The sequence below is a fragment of the Citrus sinensis genome, chromosome 1, assembly GCF_022201045.2.
Source record: "Citrus sinensis cultivar Valencia sweet orange chromosome 1, DVS_A1.0, whole genome shotgun sequence".
Taxonomy (NCBI): Eukaryota; Viridiplantae; Streptophyta; class Magnoliopsida; order Sapindales; family Rutaceae; genus Citrus; species Citrus sinensis.
The window spans coordinates 24,809,237-24,829,157 of NC_068556.1; the positions used below are offsets into that span (position 1 = coordinate 24,809,237).

The following is a 19,921-nucleotide window of genomic DNA, read 5'->3' on the forward strand; positions in this document are numbered from 1 at the left end:
TTTAAAGCAAAAGAAATAATAGCCACTGAGAGAGAGAGTGTGTGAGAAAGGAGTAGTAAAGTAAGAAGAAAGATTCAAGTTATTGTATTACTGTGTCTGGGGGAGTACAAATTAAAAAAGCAATCTTGATCAAAGTAGTTTCCGTAGGCATTACTTTAACGGGTAATTAATTAGCAATATCATAGCAGGGATCTTTTAGGGTTAGGGTTACCAGTTAGCGTACAGCTAGCCAGAAAGTGAATTCATCATAATATAATGAATTAGTGCTATTTGGGTCAATTCATCAAAAGTAGAGGACCATAATATTTATTCCTTCTCCAAGTTTTACAACCATGATTTGAGATGATGAGTTCTCTCTCACCATGCACGTCTATTTTCGTTGAATCTTGACCGTCCAATTATTGTAGTAAATAGCCTTCAAAGCGCATGTAGGTGATCACTCATCTATAAATACACTCGATATTTCATGACGTTTTGCATACTGAAAGTGATCTTCGAGTGAAGAAGTGCTGCAGTCACACCCACACCCACACCCACACCCACACCCACATTAATTAGTAAAATTAGAAACGCAACAGCTTTATAGCCACAGAGCTCTAGCTTAGTTGTTAAGTAAGTGTGATCATGGCAGGAGGTTACAGCAGGCATAGGAAGTCTTCATCTTCATCTTGCTTCTCAATATTCAACATATTCAAAGGTTGCTGTTCATATGGTGGGGATGATATGAGCGAGGATGGCTACTACGTCAGAAGGATTTGTAAAAGTGATGAAGATGGCCGATTCTCAATTGCTGAACCGGGTATCGACGGCAAAGCTTCTGCCTTCATTGCCAGATTCTATGAAACCCGAGTTTCTGTTGCAGCTTAATTTATTTATTAATTAATCACCACCCTAGTTATTTCTCTATAGACCATATTAATATTAATCGGCCCCTATCTTTACACTCAACTGTGTTCTAGTTTTTTTTTTTTTCTCCCCTTCTTGTAATTGATTTGACCTGACCCCTGAAATAATTCCAAAATTGTAGCTCATAATAATGAGTACCATAATTAATGTATAATAATTTCTTATATAGATTATATCTTGGCCAGCTTCTTGGTTCTTTTCCTCCTTAATTTCAGTTTGGATTTTTAGTTCTTTTTTTTCCCCCCTTTAATCTACAGGCTCATAGCAAGCTTAGAACAGATACATTCTCCAAGAAGAAGAAGAATATTCTTGTCATAATCTTGAAAATTAATGGAAATCAACGATCTAGCTATATACAGCATATGTTATTAGTTTTGGGCAGTGCATGCATATACCAAATTAACTGAATGACTGTAATACTTGAATGCTTAATTAAAAGGAATTAATTTGATGAGTAACAGCAGCGATAAACTATTAACTAAACAACCTGGCACAACAAGTGCATTGTGCAAATTTGAATACTCAAGTAGCACACACTTCCAACTATGCTTCAGACGCTGACAGAGTAGTTAATTTAATTTATGTTTGATGAAAAATTTATGTTACATGCACCCTCGCTAATTTACCAAAATTATTTGTTCAAAAGTTTGTGTAACGACTGTTTCCCAAATGAACATCCATCTAGATTTACTTGACAGGTAATGCTTCAATTAATAACTTCTCCAAAGTCACAGCACAATGCATGTATTATCCCAAACGGAGCCTATTCCACAAGCCTTCTGACACAAATTTAGGATTTGGCAATCAGTAGGGGAAATTGCTAATTAAAGTCAGCGGTCGCAAACAAACCGAAATTTAGTTCTTAATTAGAGAATAACACAATAATTGACTAATTTAGTGGAAGCCAGAGGGAAAGCTTTGACACCGTTAAATATAAATGGTAAATTTCATTAATTGCCAAGGAAATTAATCACATTCCGTGGATGAATATCAATCTAATCTTTAGTAAGAGTGATATTCCATGCATAATGCATAGTATGTGTGTGTATATATATAATCATTCTCTAGTGCAGACGCCTTCATTTTTTTTTTTTTTTTTTTAATGCAGACACACGTTAAACTGCGGAGTTTAAGAGAGTTAGTTTTTAACTCTTTTAAACTGTATGATTTAAAAATATATCCGCACTAAGAAAAATACAGGTGTCCCCATATATATATATATATATATATATATATATATATATATATAGTCTGTTTTAGTGCTCGCACTCTCATTATTTATTTTTTATTTTTGCATGAGGACACACTATAAACTGTGTAGTTTAATAAAGGTAGTTTTTAATACTATTAAACCGTACAATTTTATAATGTATTCAAAATTAACTCTATTAATCCACACAACTTAATAACTATCTACATTAAAAAAATGAGGGCGCACACATCTAATTTCATACATACACACATTAACACAACAGAATTTGCATTAATTAAGAAAGAGGATCCGTAAAGGTATTCATTTGAGGTTTGTTTGAGTGTTATATATATGCTTTCCATATTCCAGTTGCTGGTGTATCATAATATCATATACGTACCGCCCCATGTATGGATTCTCCGTACGGTATACCTTGTTCAAATTATATAGTCTTTTCATACGTCTTTTTAAAACTTTGATTAGTAATTTTGTCGTATTCTTATACACAGCAGTTTCGAAACATAGCAAGTAAGAAGGAATAATAGCGGTGAGAAGATTTTTTTATCTCTGGGATTGGAATGGTAAAGGAACCTAATGCTTATTATGTTGGTGTCCAACTCATGGCTAGCTGACAGTGGCCATAAATCGTAAGACGAGTAGATGAGTGCTTTAACTGGGAAGGCGGAGCTTATGCTAATTATATATAATATATATTATATCATTTAATTAACTATAGGATTCTAAACACATACCTTAGTGAATGAAACAATCAAAGTGACTATGCATGCCAGGCTAAAAGTGACTCAGTATTAAGGTTCTGTTCCCATTTTTTCTTTCCTTTTAAAATTTGTGGCAGCAAGAAAGCAGGGCCATTGAATTGCAAATGAACTTTTTTCCTCCCCTCCTTTACTCGGCTATCTTTCGTGTTCTTTCCCATGTGCTGCCTAAAACACAAGTGATGTTCTATTGCGCTCAGTTTCACTTCAGCTTTCAGTTCGTTAACTCACAAACTCTCTGACTTTCCATTGTCAATAAATTAATTTTAACAATCAAATTAATTAGCATGAAAGATTTTTTTTTAATTAATTTGCACAGTCATGCAAGACTCAGACTCCGTCCTACTTATGAGTTCTTCATTATATATTGAATTAATTCTTACGAGGTACTAATGTACCTCTCCACCAACAAGTAAGCGTAAATAATGCATGTAAGAATCCAACGACTGATGCAGTTGAAACTAGGAGCATTCAGAATTTTTCCAAGAGAATATTGTGATGGTTCCCTCCAGCATGAGTTTGAAGCTGTAGGTTTGAGAATGGAACCTTTTACTAGTTTTGATGCGTTCTTATGGACAGTAATAAATTGTTGGAGTCAGAGGGTTAGTAGCCATGGGTTAAATTAAGGAATTAATTATATATATAATTAAAATTATCTCTGGGATGATTCTTCAACTGTATCTCACTAAAGAGCTGTTAATAAAACCTTTGAAGTTGAATAGAGAATCCAGTCAAGATGGCTTTCTGTGTATTCAAAGACCATCAGTTGATGCCATGCACCATCTTAAAATTATTATCTTATGGTATGGTTGTTAAATCTTACCCAAATCGTTTAATTTTTATTAATTTTTAAATTTTATTTGCAATTTGATTAAGCTAATAGTAATAAAGTGTCTCTTCAGCAGACAAAATAAACTAGCTCCGTCTCCGTTGTTGGGCCTATCCAAAGTGATCCTACCAAGATTAATCATGATCGGCCCTCCGTCTCATTTGAAGCTTTTTGACAAAAAGAATGCAACTTCAATGGCTGATCAAATTAGCGAATTAAACATATTGCGGCGGCATATGTTTGCGTATAATGGATCACACCAACAATATATATTTAATTGTTTAATTTTGGACCTCCCTTTGCTATAAGCAAGTGGGATGTATATATGCCTCATGGTAGCTTTTAATTTCAATTAGTTGGGACACACTATTGCTATAGGATTCTTGCCTATCTCATTTTGTGATGATCATTAATATAGGCTTAAGTAATCTAATAGTGGGCATAGAAATATATATCTAGGAAGGGGAAAAAAAAAAACGTACACAATAATCTAGTTCTTACAAAATTGGATTGAATAAGAATTAAATTTACAGTGCCAACAAAGCTGGATTGAGTGAAGGTTAAACATGCAATACTTTCAAAGTTACATTCAACGAGAATTAAATATATGTCCAATAGTATGGAAGTAACTTTGATGTGCTATAACTTAGAGTTATAGATATTTGATTTGATTGAAAATATATCACTTCAAAACCTACTATGGGATCAATAAATTTTATAATTTTTGAGATTGAGGTCCGTTGTTTTTTTTTTTTTTTTGCCTTTGTATATCAAACTCTACTATTTTGGCCATAAAAAACCATTTGAAGTTATTTTCTAGCACTAAAAAGAATTTATTTAATTTTTTTTTTAGGTGGTGCTATATGGAACCGTTAAATTTTTCTCCGCACCCTTAATTTTTTTTTTTTACAATTAAATTTTAAAATTTCAACATTAACCTCCACTCATCTGTTTTTTCTCTACCATGTTTCAAAAAAGTAAGTCGTACAGAATAATTTCTCTACCATGTTTCAAAAAAGTAAGTTATGCAGAATAAAAATTAGATGCGCTAGAAGGAGGGCTTGAACCTCCGACCTTGTGGTTAACAGCCACACGCTCTAGCCAACTGAGCTATTCCAGCTTGGTTGAAGATTTGACGAACCAAAAAAGTTTAAAATATGCTAAACAAACCAACACCAATTTCCATCTCATCGCGACTGAAATTCAATCAACGTCAACCTGATCTACAAATTACTTCTTTTGGGTTCCGTCTCATAACTTGACCTTGAATCATGGTAACTAAAGTCTAAAGTTAACTTTTAGAGTATGGCAACCGATAAGGTAAATCAGATGATCATATGGCAAACATAAATCTTTAACAAGGTGTGGGCAAGTAGGGGCCCCGATTTCTCAACTTTAAGGGACAAGAAGCACATTGTGTGGACAGCCAAATTCAATTATTTGTGAACACACATACAATAATTATATAAAAAAACAGTGGCTTGTTTCTTTCTTGGGTTGTTACCGTAAAGTCCGTATACTTCTTTTGCACTTCCAATTGCCCTTTCACTTGTGTACCAGTTAAGTTGTCATAATCTGGTGCCCTATTTATTCAATTTCATAAGCTATTGGTACTTCAAAATCTAAACCAAAACCTTTTTAACTGATGGATGTTTCCTTCTCCTTAATGTTCAGAGTAATAAGGGCACTATATACCACCTTTAAAGTTTAAAATTAAGGTCTACTGTACAAGTAAACTCCTTAGTTTGGGTGGTTGTGATTAATAATGTACGTATGGCTCTCCGGTTGGTCATTTGGTGAAACCAATTTCACTATACCATAAATCTTGAAAGGAGTCCAAATGATTAGGGCAAACGAAAATATCAATTAATGTAAATTATTAGGGCAAACTCAGAAACCGACTGGGGGAAGACAGACGCTCATCATTGATTATGACGCCCTATCATTTAAATCTTCAAGCTGATTTAAATTTCGGTGTTCTCTCTCTCTTTTTTTAATAATATCCATGCTAATTCCCCCAAATAATATGCAAGTACAAGAGAAATTGACAACCATAATGTGAACTAATTTAACATACTCAGATTAACACAGAGTTAGAAACCTACATATTTCATTATTGACATAATTTATCAATTAAAATATTTTTAAAATATAACTATACAATAATGTTATAACATGTGTGTGTTTACTTTAAAGAACCAACCAATGTATGTGTATATATTATTTCCGAAGTTTCCTAATTCATGCATGTTGTGGATACTTTTTTTTTTCTCACATCAACTTGCCTCCGGAATGTAAAACAAATATTCACAAACAAAGAGCAAAGAATATATTTACATGTAAATTAGCACCCCCTCTCCATGTGCCCGGATGCTTCTTCCTTGTGGTGCAGCAACATTATTAATTGTACCCTGCAATGCGTATTATTAAATGAGAAAAAATTAATAATAATCTATCTGCATGTGAAAACCACTAACACACTGTTCTAGGTTATACTAATCATAATGTACAAGGACTAAGTGGTTAAAAAATTGATTAGTCGTCAGTTTATGTATATCTCCACCATCAAAATTGTGAGTTAAACAACTAAATGGGAAGACAAATAATTTGAACAGGCAAGATAATAAGGGGGGATGTATGATTGTTGCGTTATATAATATATTTATCCTGGATGACTACAATACACGATGCTGTCAGCGGACATAACCATGAACAAGTAAATTAAACTTTAGTTTTGGGGGAAAGTTTTTATATAATTCCATTTTAAGTTCGTATAATTAAATTAATGTTTGTTTAAGAGTTCAAGGAAAGATAGCTTTGGTTCCAAGATCCCCTTCCCAATTCCCATAATAGCAAGGGGACCATTTTCATTTACAATATTATACACACACACACCATATATAATACTATGTGTTGCTTCGAAACGAGTGAATTATGTGTAATAAATGTCAACTCAACTGCCCACACACACACACACACACACATATAGTTAATATCAAATCGAATTAACGGTCAATGCTGACAGTTAGTCTGAATCTGATACATTATTTTTTAGGGAGGAAATTTGAGTTGTTCAAACAGTTACAATTAAAATTATAATAACAGAAAAAAAAACGAATGATCAAATAGGAAAACATCATTGGTCCACTTCTGGCATTGCTGTCTTAATCCTTTGTCATTATTATTATTTTGTTAGTTACTATAACATGTGGATACACATGCTAATTTCCAGTCATAATAAATAAAACAGCTTTGTCCCATAAAATCATTACTCCTCATGGCCCGGCCCCCATGCAGCTAGTTTAAATTTCGAATAATTACTCATATCGATCGGTAGTAACCAAAGACATGCAGAGACGTATGTATGCATGTAATATAGTTTGAACTGTGCTTATTGATATACATTAATTATTCATTAATTACGAGTGCAGCTCATTAATTATATATTACATATTCTGCATGGCAAGAGGGTTATACAAACACGGCCGGGTACGAGTTCTTGCCCAAAAAGAAAGAGAAAAACAAAAACTGTCTGAATGATGATCAATATTGGTGAAGAAACGAAGTACAATTCTAATTAAGAGGAGAGGATAAATTAAGCGCGGTGATTGATTGATTGATTCTGATTGGTGAAAAGGGTTGGAGTTAAAAAACGCGATCAAATTAGGGGGAGGCATTAATTTGGAGGAACGTGAGCTAGAGAGAGGTGTGGCGTGAGATGAGTCACAATATTATTGAAGAAATTTTAAAGTAAAAGGTAAAGGCCAAAGAGAGGGGCATTCACGTGTAGGGTTTCTGTAAGGGGACCGTGCCCCATGTGCTTAGGTGCAGTCGGCCAAAACAGTCGATCTTTTCTCTCTCTATTTTTTTATTTATTATAATTTTACTACCAAAGTTATTCTTCCATATTATGTCAGTACCATAATTTTCTGAAAAATATATTTTACTATTAAATATTTGTGCCGTTGTCAATTCACAACTATTCCGTTAAGAAAATATTAATGTTTAATATAAACTAAGTTAAAAGTCGATTTTATCCCTAAGGGTTTAAAAGATAATTTTACCCTTTGTAATTTAAGCATTAAAAAAGAAGTCAACAATAACGATTTTAGGGTTTAATTTCCTAATTCTTTAATCTTTAATTATTTCCCTAAAACGCAACGTTTAGGCTTCAACTTGAAATGTCTTTAATGCCCTTACAGTTAGAAATGTCTTTGATGCCCTTATGATATCAACAAATTTTTAACGTTCTTAAGTGAATAATAGTGAATTGATAACGGCGCAAACGTTTAGTAGTAAAATGCACTTTTCGGTAAATCATGATATTGACATAATATATCAGAATAATTTTGGTAGTAAAATGATAATATCTTTTTTTTTTTGATAGGAAATTTAGAACATTAATAAACAAACAAATTAAATTAAAAAAAAAAAAGGGAGAGAGTGAGTGAGAGTGACTCTAATGAATATATATATATCGATCGCTAGCTCATCTCACGGATCTGGCCCTTATCTCTTCCCCTATATAAATATATTTTACATCCATCATCTTCTTTGCTAGCCTTATTAGCCTCTTGCAGTAGCAGTGCAAAACAGAACAACTCTCATTCGTTCGTTTTCATTATATTATGTATATATAACTTGTTGTACAACTTAATTAATTAAAATGGCTTCTTGGAAGAAAACCATCACATCCCCATTTAGAAAAGCTTGCACTTTCTTCAATCAGCAACCTGCAGCTTCCAAGGATAAGAAGTCTCAGCCTGCAGGTACGTACTTATTTAATCTCTTTTCGAATCAAGACAACAACATTATAAATCAGAGCATTGATTCATATATGGTATATCCTCATGTATGTGCACGTACGATAGGTATATTAATTCATCATCACCAGTTCGCAATTCCTTAATTTAATTACTTGTAATTATTAATTTGCAGAGCATGATAATCGCGTGATGGATCTCCATGGAGAAGTGATGGCGTGTGCTTACGAAGATGTGCAAGTGATGTGGTCTATTCTCGACAAGTCGAAGTCTGCAGCAGCCTGCAACGTTACCTCTTGACATATACATATATATTATGCTATTTATATATGAGTACAACCAGCAGCTAGCTAGCTAGCCATGACTTGGCGGCATTCGCATGGATATTGGTATGTATCTCTTAATCTGTAGATATAACAAGTCAATATGATGATCATTTTGCCGAGTGTAAGCGGTGGCAAAACGAACTCAATCCCCCCATTAGAAGAAAAAATGATTTAGAAGCTTGGAAGGCAGATTTTCTTAGGTAATCGCCCCCCGAGTTTATGGTTACGGTGGCAGCAGACTGTTGAAGTATGTAACTTTTTATTTTTTAAAATCAAGATGTTAGGGAATCCCCGTGATCAATGAATGCACGGCGAGATTTTTAATGGAAATTAAATGTTAGATTAATTTCTTCAAAAGTTTTACAGCATGTGATCAGTTCGCCACTTCTTTCTTTCTTTCTTTTTTTATTTTTTTTTGGGTCCCACTCCCTTGCGTTAAGAAGAAGACGGACTCGATGAACTGGGCTTACGATCTTATCAGTTGCGCGTCTTACATATGAAAGCATTACATAGATAAAAGGAAATTGCACATGAATCCTTCTTAGTTCTTATTGTCCTTGGCTTGGCTTGGCTAAAAGTCGAAGAGAAAGAGATGGATCAGATTGCATGATAACGAGAGTCGTAGGGTCCGCATCAATAAGGTCAAAACTTAACATCATGATCGGGTTCGGGTATGGGTTTGGGCCAGCATTTGTGACAACAAACAAGACAACATCATATTGTTTGACGAAAACTTGAGTAGTATTTGATTTTGCGGATATTTAACAAAAACAAATCAATTTAAAGCTCTTCCTCATCTCGTACGTATATACTAGCCTTGCTGGCAACATGTGATCTTATGGCCTTGGGATACTCTTACTAATCGGTAATTATATGATTACACACTAATAGCTCTCCGGCTGTCATCCCATTTTAAGCGCACATGGCACGGGTTTGATTCGGAGGACTTTTGACAATTTGGTGCCTGATCAAATCAAATCTGTTTCCCAAGATCTTAGCCGTGCACTTGCCGGATTGAAGAAATGCAACAAGACATGGTTCCAAAAGTCACTTGTACGAGATCTGCGACTGCGGCCAGGTCCAGACACACCAAGGTCTAAAACCAAAAGGCGCAGTGCATATGCCTATATATTAGTGTATGCAGACCATAGGATCTAATGTTTCACACACTTCGGGTGCTACTACATACCACATAACTCAAAACAGAGAGGAATGTAAAGACAAATGGAAGAAGAGATACATCTATTGGAGTAAAGATAGACACTGATACAATACAATTTTTCCATTCCCAAAATAGCAATTATACACATTTTGATATTTTGGTTCAACGAGTGTTTCTATCTTCTCTTGCTTCAAGGGCATCCACTTCTTCATTTGATAAAATATCGACAATTGGCTCATACACGTACCACTCCTTTCTTTTCCTGATGCATTTGGAAACAAAGAGGCAAATCATGACATAACTTGAAGGAAACATACAATTTGAACCAACTTGCTTAGTGTAATAACACCATAAACCACAAAGCAGTACATATTAAAGAGCAAACGGAAATTAGAAGATCAAGAACTGATGTTTCCCATATTGAAATTCCAAAATGGGAAAAACCGGATTGCTAATTCAAGCTGATCATTAAAAATGATGATAAACAAGTGGCACCCTTCAGTTGTCAAGTTTAGGCAAGGTGATTATTCGTTCCTTTGCACTTTCATATTCTGAGCTTTTAGCATATCGAAATAATGAGCTACAAAAGATTTCTTATGCACCATTCAGTTAGGGACGCAGGGTGTGGGAAAAGAATGATAATACATTTTCATTTTTATTGAAAGATACAGTTTTCTTCTCTTGAAGGTGCACCTCTAGTATTTACTTCCAGTGTGAAAATGGATGTGATTATGCAATTTCTTCTAAATTTCGGCTACGTGATTATAAGCTGATAATTGAATTTATGAAGTTTTATGAAATGCCAAAAAGCAACTATGAAACAGTTTATGTGGAGCAGCGTAAGAACTGCTTCTTGTCACAGCAAGCTTTGATTAAGTAATATCAGCCATAACATAGCCCAATATCCATGGGCCATGGTTAATGTCTCTAGTGTAAATGCTAAGTTATTTTACATTGAAGTAAAACAATCGTGAAATTTACCACTACCAACCAGAATAAGATTATAATTGATAAAATATTCATGTTTCAGCAAACTAGTAATTTTCCAACTAAATTCAGTATGAAATGACCATACATACCTAACAACGCTAGAATTGTATCTGAATAACTTCATCAAGTCCAATGCATTACCACCTCCTTTACTGAGGGAGAGAGCATAACCGGGTTAGCATGTAGAGAAAATAAGATTTAACCAATCTTCTCATTTTGAAATCTGCAAACGTGAGTAAGAAAGATCAGGAAAAGCAAACCTAGATATGGCATGCTCGGCTCCCCGTCGACCCTTCTTGCTTATTTTGATTTCTCTTGCTGAAGCTACACTCTGAATTGCAATCTACAACATTGAATACCATAAACTCCAATTTAAGAAAACCAAAATAGTAATCTAATGTCAACTACCCCCAAAAAAAAAAAAATAAATAAATAAATAAAAGAAAGAAAATAAGTTTTATATGGCAAGTAAAAACAAACAAGAGCTCAAAGAGGCGGTATAATCATGACCTCATAAAGCTGTTCCCTGATAGCAAAGGCAACTGCAGGCTGCAAAAGTTAAACAAAAGCTTATCTTCAGAATTCTCAAAACATAGTGTAGAAGTCAAAAGAGCAGCTCTCATCTTCTATTTATTTATACAAGTCATATGATAATTAATCAATTTACCCCAACTTCTGGGTCTTCAATGCCCATATCGTTGCAGAAGGTTCTAGCAAATTCTTCAGGATCACTTTCATAATTGTTCAAGTCCTGAAATGCAATAAACAAAGGTAGAATGCATAACAACAAAAAGCATGAGGACCAGAACGGAAGCAAAAACATGACACAAACAATTTACAATCATATAATGAAATGCAACAGCAGTTCCCAAATCTTACCCACAAAAAATGATCCTTAATAAGAGTATGATTGACCCGAAGATCAAGCTGAGAAGAAGAAACAAAGCATAATCACATGGCACATATATACAAGTTGAAAATTACTATAAAATGAAAAGAAAGAGAAAAGAAAGCTGACCTTGATGGGGACAATTTTCTCAGCAGTGTACATGTCTTGTCCTTCGTATGATCTAAACTCAGTAAGCTGAGTCTGACAAAATTAAAACGCGGTAAGTTAAAAAAAGAAAGGAAAATTAAAAGGAAGCAAAAATAGGGTTGAATTTGAAATGTTATAAATATAAAATCAGGAGAGACCTGAATGGATTGAGCAATTTGAGTTATGAACTGAGGGGGAAGTTTCAAGTCTCTAACAGTTCTCTTGGCGAACACCACAACCTCCGAATCAGGATCTTTTTTTTTTCCCCAGTTATTTATTTTAATAATTAAAAATTAAAATTTGAAAGAAAAAATAAAGAAATGTAAGAATGAATTGAATACATCTGAGAAAATCAAGAAAATGAAACTTGAAAGAGAGAAAGAGGTAAACGTAATTAATGATTACTGAAAGAGAGAAAGAGGTCAATGTAATTAACGATTACCAGAAGGGTTCCAAGTGAAAGCGTCCTTATAGCGCTGGCCTTCGGTCTCTATGTCCAATCGAATTGGCACCAAGTTGTCTGCCGTTGGCCTTTATTTTATTTTATTTTAAAGCAAAAAAACATAAAATTAATCAACAACTACAGCAATATAATCAAAACTCAAAAGGTAAAGAAGAAGAAGGAGAAGATACTGATTACATTCTGAACTTCACGGGGGCTTTTGAAGATGAAGTTGCCGGAAGTTTCATTTGTAAGAATCGGACAAATTCCGAGACTGAGTCCCCCAGAGAGAGTGTTCAAATTAATTTACTACACAATACAGGAAGGCGGCCGGAGGGGATGGTTTTCGTTTTGGATGGAAGTTCGATAAAACGTTTGCGTTTTAACTTCTAATGATGCGAGCCGAAGCCAGTAGCTGCTGCCCACTTCTGTTTTGGATTGACTCACTCTCGAAACCCAACCCAATCACTCCCTCTTCAGCCCATCTCATTTTGATGTAATATGTCTGGCCTTTTGTCATATTATTTTAAAGGATTGGACTATTAGCACCCCTAAAATCCTGATAAAACTCCTCTTCTGAAAAAATCCCAATCGGTGATTAGAACGAAGAGTAATGATACTTTGATCCCTTCAAATTCCCTCACAAACTATTACTTTTCAGAATTATCCTCATTAAAAATATTTTTATTTTATTTTATTCTCCTCTTACCCTCCTCTAGCAAATGCATACTGCAACATTAATAAGAAGTTCATCACCACCGTCTATTTTTTTCACCATCAATCTATTACCTCCACCATATACGATGAGTTTTAATGTTAGGTTTTGTTAAATTTTATAAATAAGTGATGGGTTTTATTGCCATTGATGATATTGGTTTTGATTTTGTGTGATAACATAAAATTTATTCAATTTCAGTTTAATACTTGATTCAAATGGTGAATCGATTGAAAAAAAATGAGAGATATGAGAAGTTGATCTACTAAGAACTTAAAAGAGAAACACATACTTATTTTCAATTTTTTATTTTAATAATAGCATTATGGGATATAAAAAAATATTAATTGAAAATTGGGGACTAGTAAGATAAAAGTGGGGCTATTTGAATTCTCCAAATCCCTCTCTACACCCTTTTTAAAAAATAAATTCATTATTAAAAATTCAAAATTTAAAAATATAAAAAATGTCCTTCACTAATCACTTTTTTTCGCTATCTTACAATTGCAGATTCTCTCTCTATTCTCTGCAAACTAAACAATCAATTCCACTCTCTTTTAATTTTGTTTTTACCTTTCTTAACATATCATGATTTATATTTCATACTTTCTATATATAAGAAATTATTTCTTGATATTCATTAGCTTTCTTGTTTGGTAAAAATTAGTATTTTGATATCCATTAACTTTCATGACGGATAAAAATTTGTTGATGTTCATTTTTAAATAGTAGATTTTGTTCCTCTTAGTTAGCGATACCAATTATTTGTAGCTAAAAAAATATATTTGAATAAATTAGAGAGACTTTTTGAAATTGAGAAGAGAAAGAGAAGAAAAGGTTAGTTCAGTAACTTTTAAAAATTATTTAGATAATAAAAATTTTAACTAAAAATAGAGTGTAGAGAGAGAATTATGGGTTCAAATAGCCCCACCTTAGAAGAATTTATTATGGGTAGGCCTACTAAGTTGTAATGCAATATCATGTTTAGTGCAACACGAACTATAGTATATGTAATAATATTTATATCATTATTTATATTACTATTAATTTTAAATTAATATTATTTATAATTATTAATATTAAAGTATTTATTATTAGTTATATTAAAATTTTAAAAATAATAAGTGTTTATATATTAATTATAGTAATATAATCAAATAATGTAATATTATTAATATTATTATTTTTAAAATATTAATTATTATAATACGATTGAATAATTTATTATTTATTTAAGTTTTTAATATAATAAAAATAAAAATATAATATAAATTATTGAATAATAAATAATAAATTTATTAATTTTTATTAATAATTATAATGTAAAAATAAAAGAAAATAGGAATTAATATTATATAATGTTATATTAAATTAAAAATTTATATTTATTTATTATTAAAATAAAGTTAAAAAAAATAAATGCTTTATGAGCCAATTCCTACAACCAAACATGAGGTTATATTGCTAATGCAATGCAATCTCATGCTATGAGGGGTGCCGAACAACCCCTAATTGAACAAACAATGATAAAAATATTAATACACCATATAGTGTATACAAGGATTTCATATTTAAAAAGATATACGCATTTACATTGGTGCGTGTGTGACTAATTCAAATTTATTCATATTTCATAGAAAAAAGAAAATCCCACCTAAGAATTAGCTCCAACATCAAACTAATTAAAGTAAATTAATTAATTAAGATGCGAAAAAAGAAAGAATATTAATTTATTAGCAATTTTTGTCATGTGATCATGCTGTATATATTAAATTAAACATAATTAAATCAATGCATGCACCTCATCGAATGCTTGGCTAGCTAGTTGGTGCTCAACCTTCCACTTGTTATATATATAAAATAATGCTAATTAGTAACTTTCATTTGGGTAAAGATGAAAATAATTAATTAGATCAAATTATTTTTGGAGAATATTTTTTATTGATGTCATTCAAACTTTTTAAATTATGTAAAGAGATAAAAAAATAGTTTAATAACTTAACAACTTAATGAATGAAAAATTTCATTAAGTTTAAAAAAAAAGCAAATTTAATGATTTAACTAATTGTAATTGAGTCAATTAAGTTATTAAGTTAAAAAAAACCAACACCCCTTAGTCTTAGTTAGTTAATTGGTCGGGATGACCTTGTTTCTCAAAACATTCATGATTTAAACAACGTTGTTAGAATATTTCAGAATTTCGATTGTTTCTAACTTTCTTGGTATTTTTTTTTATTTTAATTAGTACGGTTTTAATTTTCTGAAGTTGATTTATCCTATTATAAATAGGGAGGTCTTTTCATTATTTTTAAAACTTTTAATTAATAAAAATCTCTCTTTTATAATTTCCTTTAAATTATTTATCAAAATCTCTCTTGTACAGTTGTTTGAATTAGAGTTTTATCTAATATCGCTGTAAAACATCATTAAAATCTTATTTGAGTCGTTTGGATTAAAATTAAATCTTCAATTAAAGATTAAAGTGTAACTTAATAGCATTAGCTTAGTCCAATCCTAGAATAATATGGCTATCCACATCTATCCCCATCAAATCCATCACAAAAACTAAAAATAAAAAAATCCCAAAATTGCAAAACCTTAGCCGCCAGCCACCATCACTATTCACTGCCATCACTCAAGTCGCCATTGTCACCGGATCAGGATTCTCTCATGATCTGATCATGTCCTGAGCGCATAACTCAATTAATGATTGATTGTTAATAATTAAAAAAAAATAAAAGAAGTTAAATTTTACCCATACACTATCATTAAAAGACACATGGTAAAAGATCTTTAAAAGTTCAGTAGTGCTCAGATCGGGAGAGGATCATATTCCATCACCACCAGCCATCATCGCCATTCAAAACCACCACCAAACTCTTCGAAAAGCAATGACCAAAACCATAGATCACATTTGGATTTTTGCCTCCATAAACCGATACACTAACAACCCAAAACCCTGAGTTCCACCACTTGCCCCACCATTAAATCCAACCGCCTTCTCCGACGATTGTCACTTTTATTACGATCCGTAGCGACCGCCCTACCTGACTGTTTATTGTTCTTAACCACCACTAGAACCACCGCATAAGTAAGCCCCAAACCTATAATTTTCATCACTTCAATCCACCTTCATCGCCGCAAATCCTCCCTCGTCGTTGTCATCATTGACTTTCTTACCACCATATCTAGTAGATTCAATTATCATCGTTCTGAATCACAATCATTGACCTATAGTGACACTAAACCTGAAAGTTAAGCTTTATTTATAGTTTTACCATTGGTTGTATTTTTTAGTTGAGGGATAAAAAAATTATAGAATATCAAAGGTCATATTGTCTTTTTGAATTATAAGATATCCCTTATTTTGATGGTAATCCCGACGATATTTTTTTACTGAATTTGCATGATGGAAGATTTTCATTAAATTTTCTCATCGAAATTTGCCATCTCTCCTGCATCATTCAAGTGGACATGTGATGTTTTAGGTTGGTGGGAGCAATTACAGTATAAGATTCGACAAGGACAAGATGAAATTAAAGAATTGTTTGATATCATGAGGTCGAACCATCTCTTTTTATACCAGTAAATGCAAAAGATAATGATCATGATGAGATTGTTGATCGATTTTGGATTTTAAAAAAAGAGGTATAACATCCTTACTCTTGATTTGACCATTGAGCCTAATAATATGATTGAGTTTGTGTGGCTAAATCAAGTCAAAGAGATCCCAGCAATGACTAACATGATTACGCTTATCCACGTTGAAGACAATAAGGTTATTCTTGAACAAGATTGGGCTGTAAAGATAAAGTTAACTAACGAAAATATTGAGTGAGATTTAGCAAAAGACTTAGAGACTTGGACGTGATTCATTAGACTTCACCTTTTCACAGAGTGAGAAGCAAGATTAAAAAGAAGACAATGCATAGAGTTATGAGCTTTAAGAAAGATTGATGACAAAGGCTACAAATTCAAGTCCTACGATGTATTACTTCTTCACTTTGAGTTTCATTCTCTAAATAAACTGGAGGATGAGTTTTTGTTAAGAGGGAGTGAATAAATTAGGACATTATTAAAATACTTTAAAATTTTAAGTGATTGTGAACTTCTTTTTTATATTTTTCATTTTAATTAGTGTCTTATCGGTATGTGTTTTGGTATTTTATTTACAATTTAATTGTTATTTAATTTCTCTATTTGAGTTAACATAAGGTAGTAAATTTACTCTATTATAAATAGGAAGGTTTTATCATTATTTTAATAAGCTTTTGATTAATAAATTCTTCAGGATTATCTATCAAAATCTCTTTTGTATAATTATTTAAATTAGAGTGTCATTCAACCTTACTGTAAAGCATTATCAAAATCTTATAGATTCATTTGAATTACAATGAGATTTAATTATGTTTAGATTAAAGTATAAGTTAATTGCGTTATCCTTTCTATCTGCTTTCTATATCCACTTGGTCAATTCGTATCATTGTTGTTCTTGCATTACTATATACGCACTACTGACTATTACATTTACAAATGAGTTAATAATATCTTCTGCACGCCTCTTTGTCTCTCTATCCCATTTACAATTGAATCGCAATTTTCGAGCTCATGATTTACACATTACAAGATAGTTTGCTGTTGGCAATGAATTTTTTCAAAAAAACTAATCGTGAAAACGCCATAACACAATTCATGATGCATGGGGCGGCAGGAGGACCACATTGATTCACTTAAAAATGAAAAATAAAAGCCAAAGCACAACAGATAAAAAGAAATGGTAAAATATTAATAAAAATGAAGACCACATCCTTTCTTTGCTTTTACTTCTCTCTAACTGTACTATAATTGCTTTGATGCATGTCTTTGAACAATTTCCATAAATTTGAAAAGTTACTCTCCTCAACTGCATGCGTGTATACACACACACACACACACACACACTTACACTTTAATTTGAATATAGAAATAATGCACCTAGGTCTAGGTGATTTCCAAGCTGTGTACTTGATAAATTTTGGATTATACTATAAGTATAATCCAAAATTTTTCTGTAATCCTCGAGTTATAATATATATATTTATGTAGATAGTAACATTAATAAAAAAAAGAAAAAGGAAAAAAGTCCAGGTGATACAAAAATTTAAGAATTAATTAATAACATACATGGAATAATATATATAAATATATATGTTATATATATCATCAATTGGTGTAAATTAATCAAGATTAGTGTACAAAAATATAATCAGTTCCTCTCTCTAGCTAGTGGCTCTTTCCTTGGTGCTGGATGCATAATCGAAACTATAGGGGGACATGACATTGACGCTGCAAATGGACTGACGATGAACTTAATTGTATGAAATATTCCTGGCTAGCTATGACACCTGCCAGCTCTTGTAATCTTCAGTCTTTTCACGGTGGTCAAGAACATCCTATGCACATAATTAATTAAACACAAAGAAGAAATGAAATCTGTAAGTTATAATTGTTGGGGGGTGTATAAATGAAGATCAACTAATAAGAAAGCCAGCTAGCTAGCTAATTATAATTAATACAGAAATTGTTAAATTCGTTAAGACTTATATGGATGAATCATATATTATAATGATGATGATGATGTGATCTTTCTCCCAAGGTACATCTCCAACCATCATCCAATCTCCTTCTTTGTCTTGATATGTTAACACATATTGATAGTCCTTAGAAGAACTATGAACAACACGACCATGATCATCACTATCGTCAGGGCCTGTACATTCATGATCAGCATATATAATTACACATATATCACTTAAATTGGATTCAAAGAGACGCAAATTAAATGAAAGTAAAATTTAATACCTTCGCAGGCACACATATAAATATGAAAGTTAATGCACAAAAGTGCTGGCTGTAGTAAGACTTACAGAGAATATTGGTGGTTTTAATTGTAAACATATGACTGAGTGTTGTAACGAGAGCATTATAACCATGATGTGCAAATAGATCCAGCTTTCTACCTATTGGAATCCCCTCCATATACACCTTTACAAATAAAGAACCATATTGCTGGGAATGATGATGACGACCATCATTTTCATCTGCTTTCTCTGCAAGCTTATTAAGTGTGCTTCTCAACAGTGGTTTGATCGGCGGCCAGTCCAACCGTTGACGTTGCCCCCTATATATAATAATTTGTTCATGTATTTGATTATTTTATTTATATACAGAATAAAGAGTTATGTATATGTATGCATGTACAAATTAATTAATTGAAGTACAGACCTTATTGTTCGGTAACTTGTAGTAGTGGAAATAGTAACGCCAATAATATTATTATTGTTGGAGGTGGGTGGAGATAGTGACGGTGAGAGTGAGATGCTGAGACCTAAATTTAGATCGGTGCAGGTGCTCATCAAATCTCTTCTTTCGTTGTGGTTTGAAACAGCTGCTGCCAGAGAAGATGAAGAAGATGAGTGATGAAGAAAAGATCATAGAAGGTGGGTGGCTGCTGCTACTGCTGTCTATTGAAGATGAACATGGCTGGCTTAATAATCTTACTTCATCTTTTACCATTTCATTTAATTAAATTATATATATTGTAGCAGCCAACGAAATACTTGACGACGATCAATCTAAGCAAGCTTACTAAGAGTGAGAAAGCCGCAACCTGAGCTGACCCAAGTTTAATAATTAGATGGGATATATATTCAATTCAATATTCACCAAAATTTAAAACAAAAAAAATGAGAAGAGGATTGCAAGCAGCGATAAGCAACAGGCAAGCAAAGTGATGCAAATGCAT

At 32.5% G+C, this 19,921-nt stretch overlaps 3 protein-coding genes and 1 non-coding gene across 4 annotated transcripts; 1 reads left to right on the forward strand and 3 right to left on the reverse strand.

Moving 5' to 3' along the window:
- Positions 1-4,749: 4,749 nt before the first annotated feature.
- On the reverse strand, positions 4,750-4,823 carry TRNAN-GUU (transfer RNA asparagine (anticodon GUU)). The gene has a single exon. It is a non-coding gene; the product is annotated as a tRNA-Asn (tRNA).
- A 3,384-nt stretch (positions 4,824-8,207) lies between these two features.
- On the forward strand, positions 8,208-8,913 carry LOC102630699 (hypothetical protein). Its single transcript, XM_006488639.4, has 2 exons — positions 8,208-8,472; positions 8,642-8,913. Exons 1-2 carry the CDS (start codon positions 8,370-8,372, stop codon positions 8,764-8,766), a joined length of 228 nt encoding a protein of 75 aa, XP_006488702.1. The 5' UTR covers positions 8,208-8,369; the 3' UTR covers positions 8,767-8,913.
- Positions 8,914-10,007: 1,094 nt separating this feature from the next.
- Positions 10,008-12,882, reverse strand: LOC102630390 (chromatin structure-remodeling complex protein BSH). The gene is made up of 10 exons (XM_006488638.4): positions 12,621-12,882; positions 12,423-12,511; positions 12,139-12,233; positions 11,963-12,034; positions 11,824-11,871; positions 11,612-11,695; positions 11,455-11,493; positions 11,205-11,287; positions 11,034-11,096; positions 10,008-10,216 (listed from the first exon to the last, which is right to left on the reverse strand). The coding sequence occupies exons 1-10, from the start codon at positions 12,668-12,670 to the stop codon at positions 10,117-10,119; spliced, it is 723 nt and encodes a 240-aa protein (XP_006488701.1). The 5' UTR covers positions 12,671-12,882; the 3' UTR covers positions 10,008-10,116.
- Positions 12,883-18,241: 5,359 nt separating this feature from the next.
- Positions 18,242-19,921, reverse strand: LOC127902318 (auxin-responsive protein IAA31-like). The gene is made up of 3 exons (XM_052441182.1): positions 19,402-19,921; positions 19,044-19,297; positions 18,242-18,886 (listed from the first exon to the last, which is right to left on the reverse strand). Exons 1-3 carry the CDS (start codon positions 19,530-19,532, stop codon positions 18,717-18,719), a joined length of 555 nt encoding a protein of 184 aa, XP_052297142.1. The 5' UTR covers positions 19,533-19,921; the 3' UTR covers positions 18,242-18,716.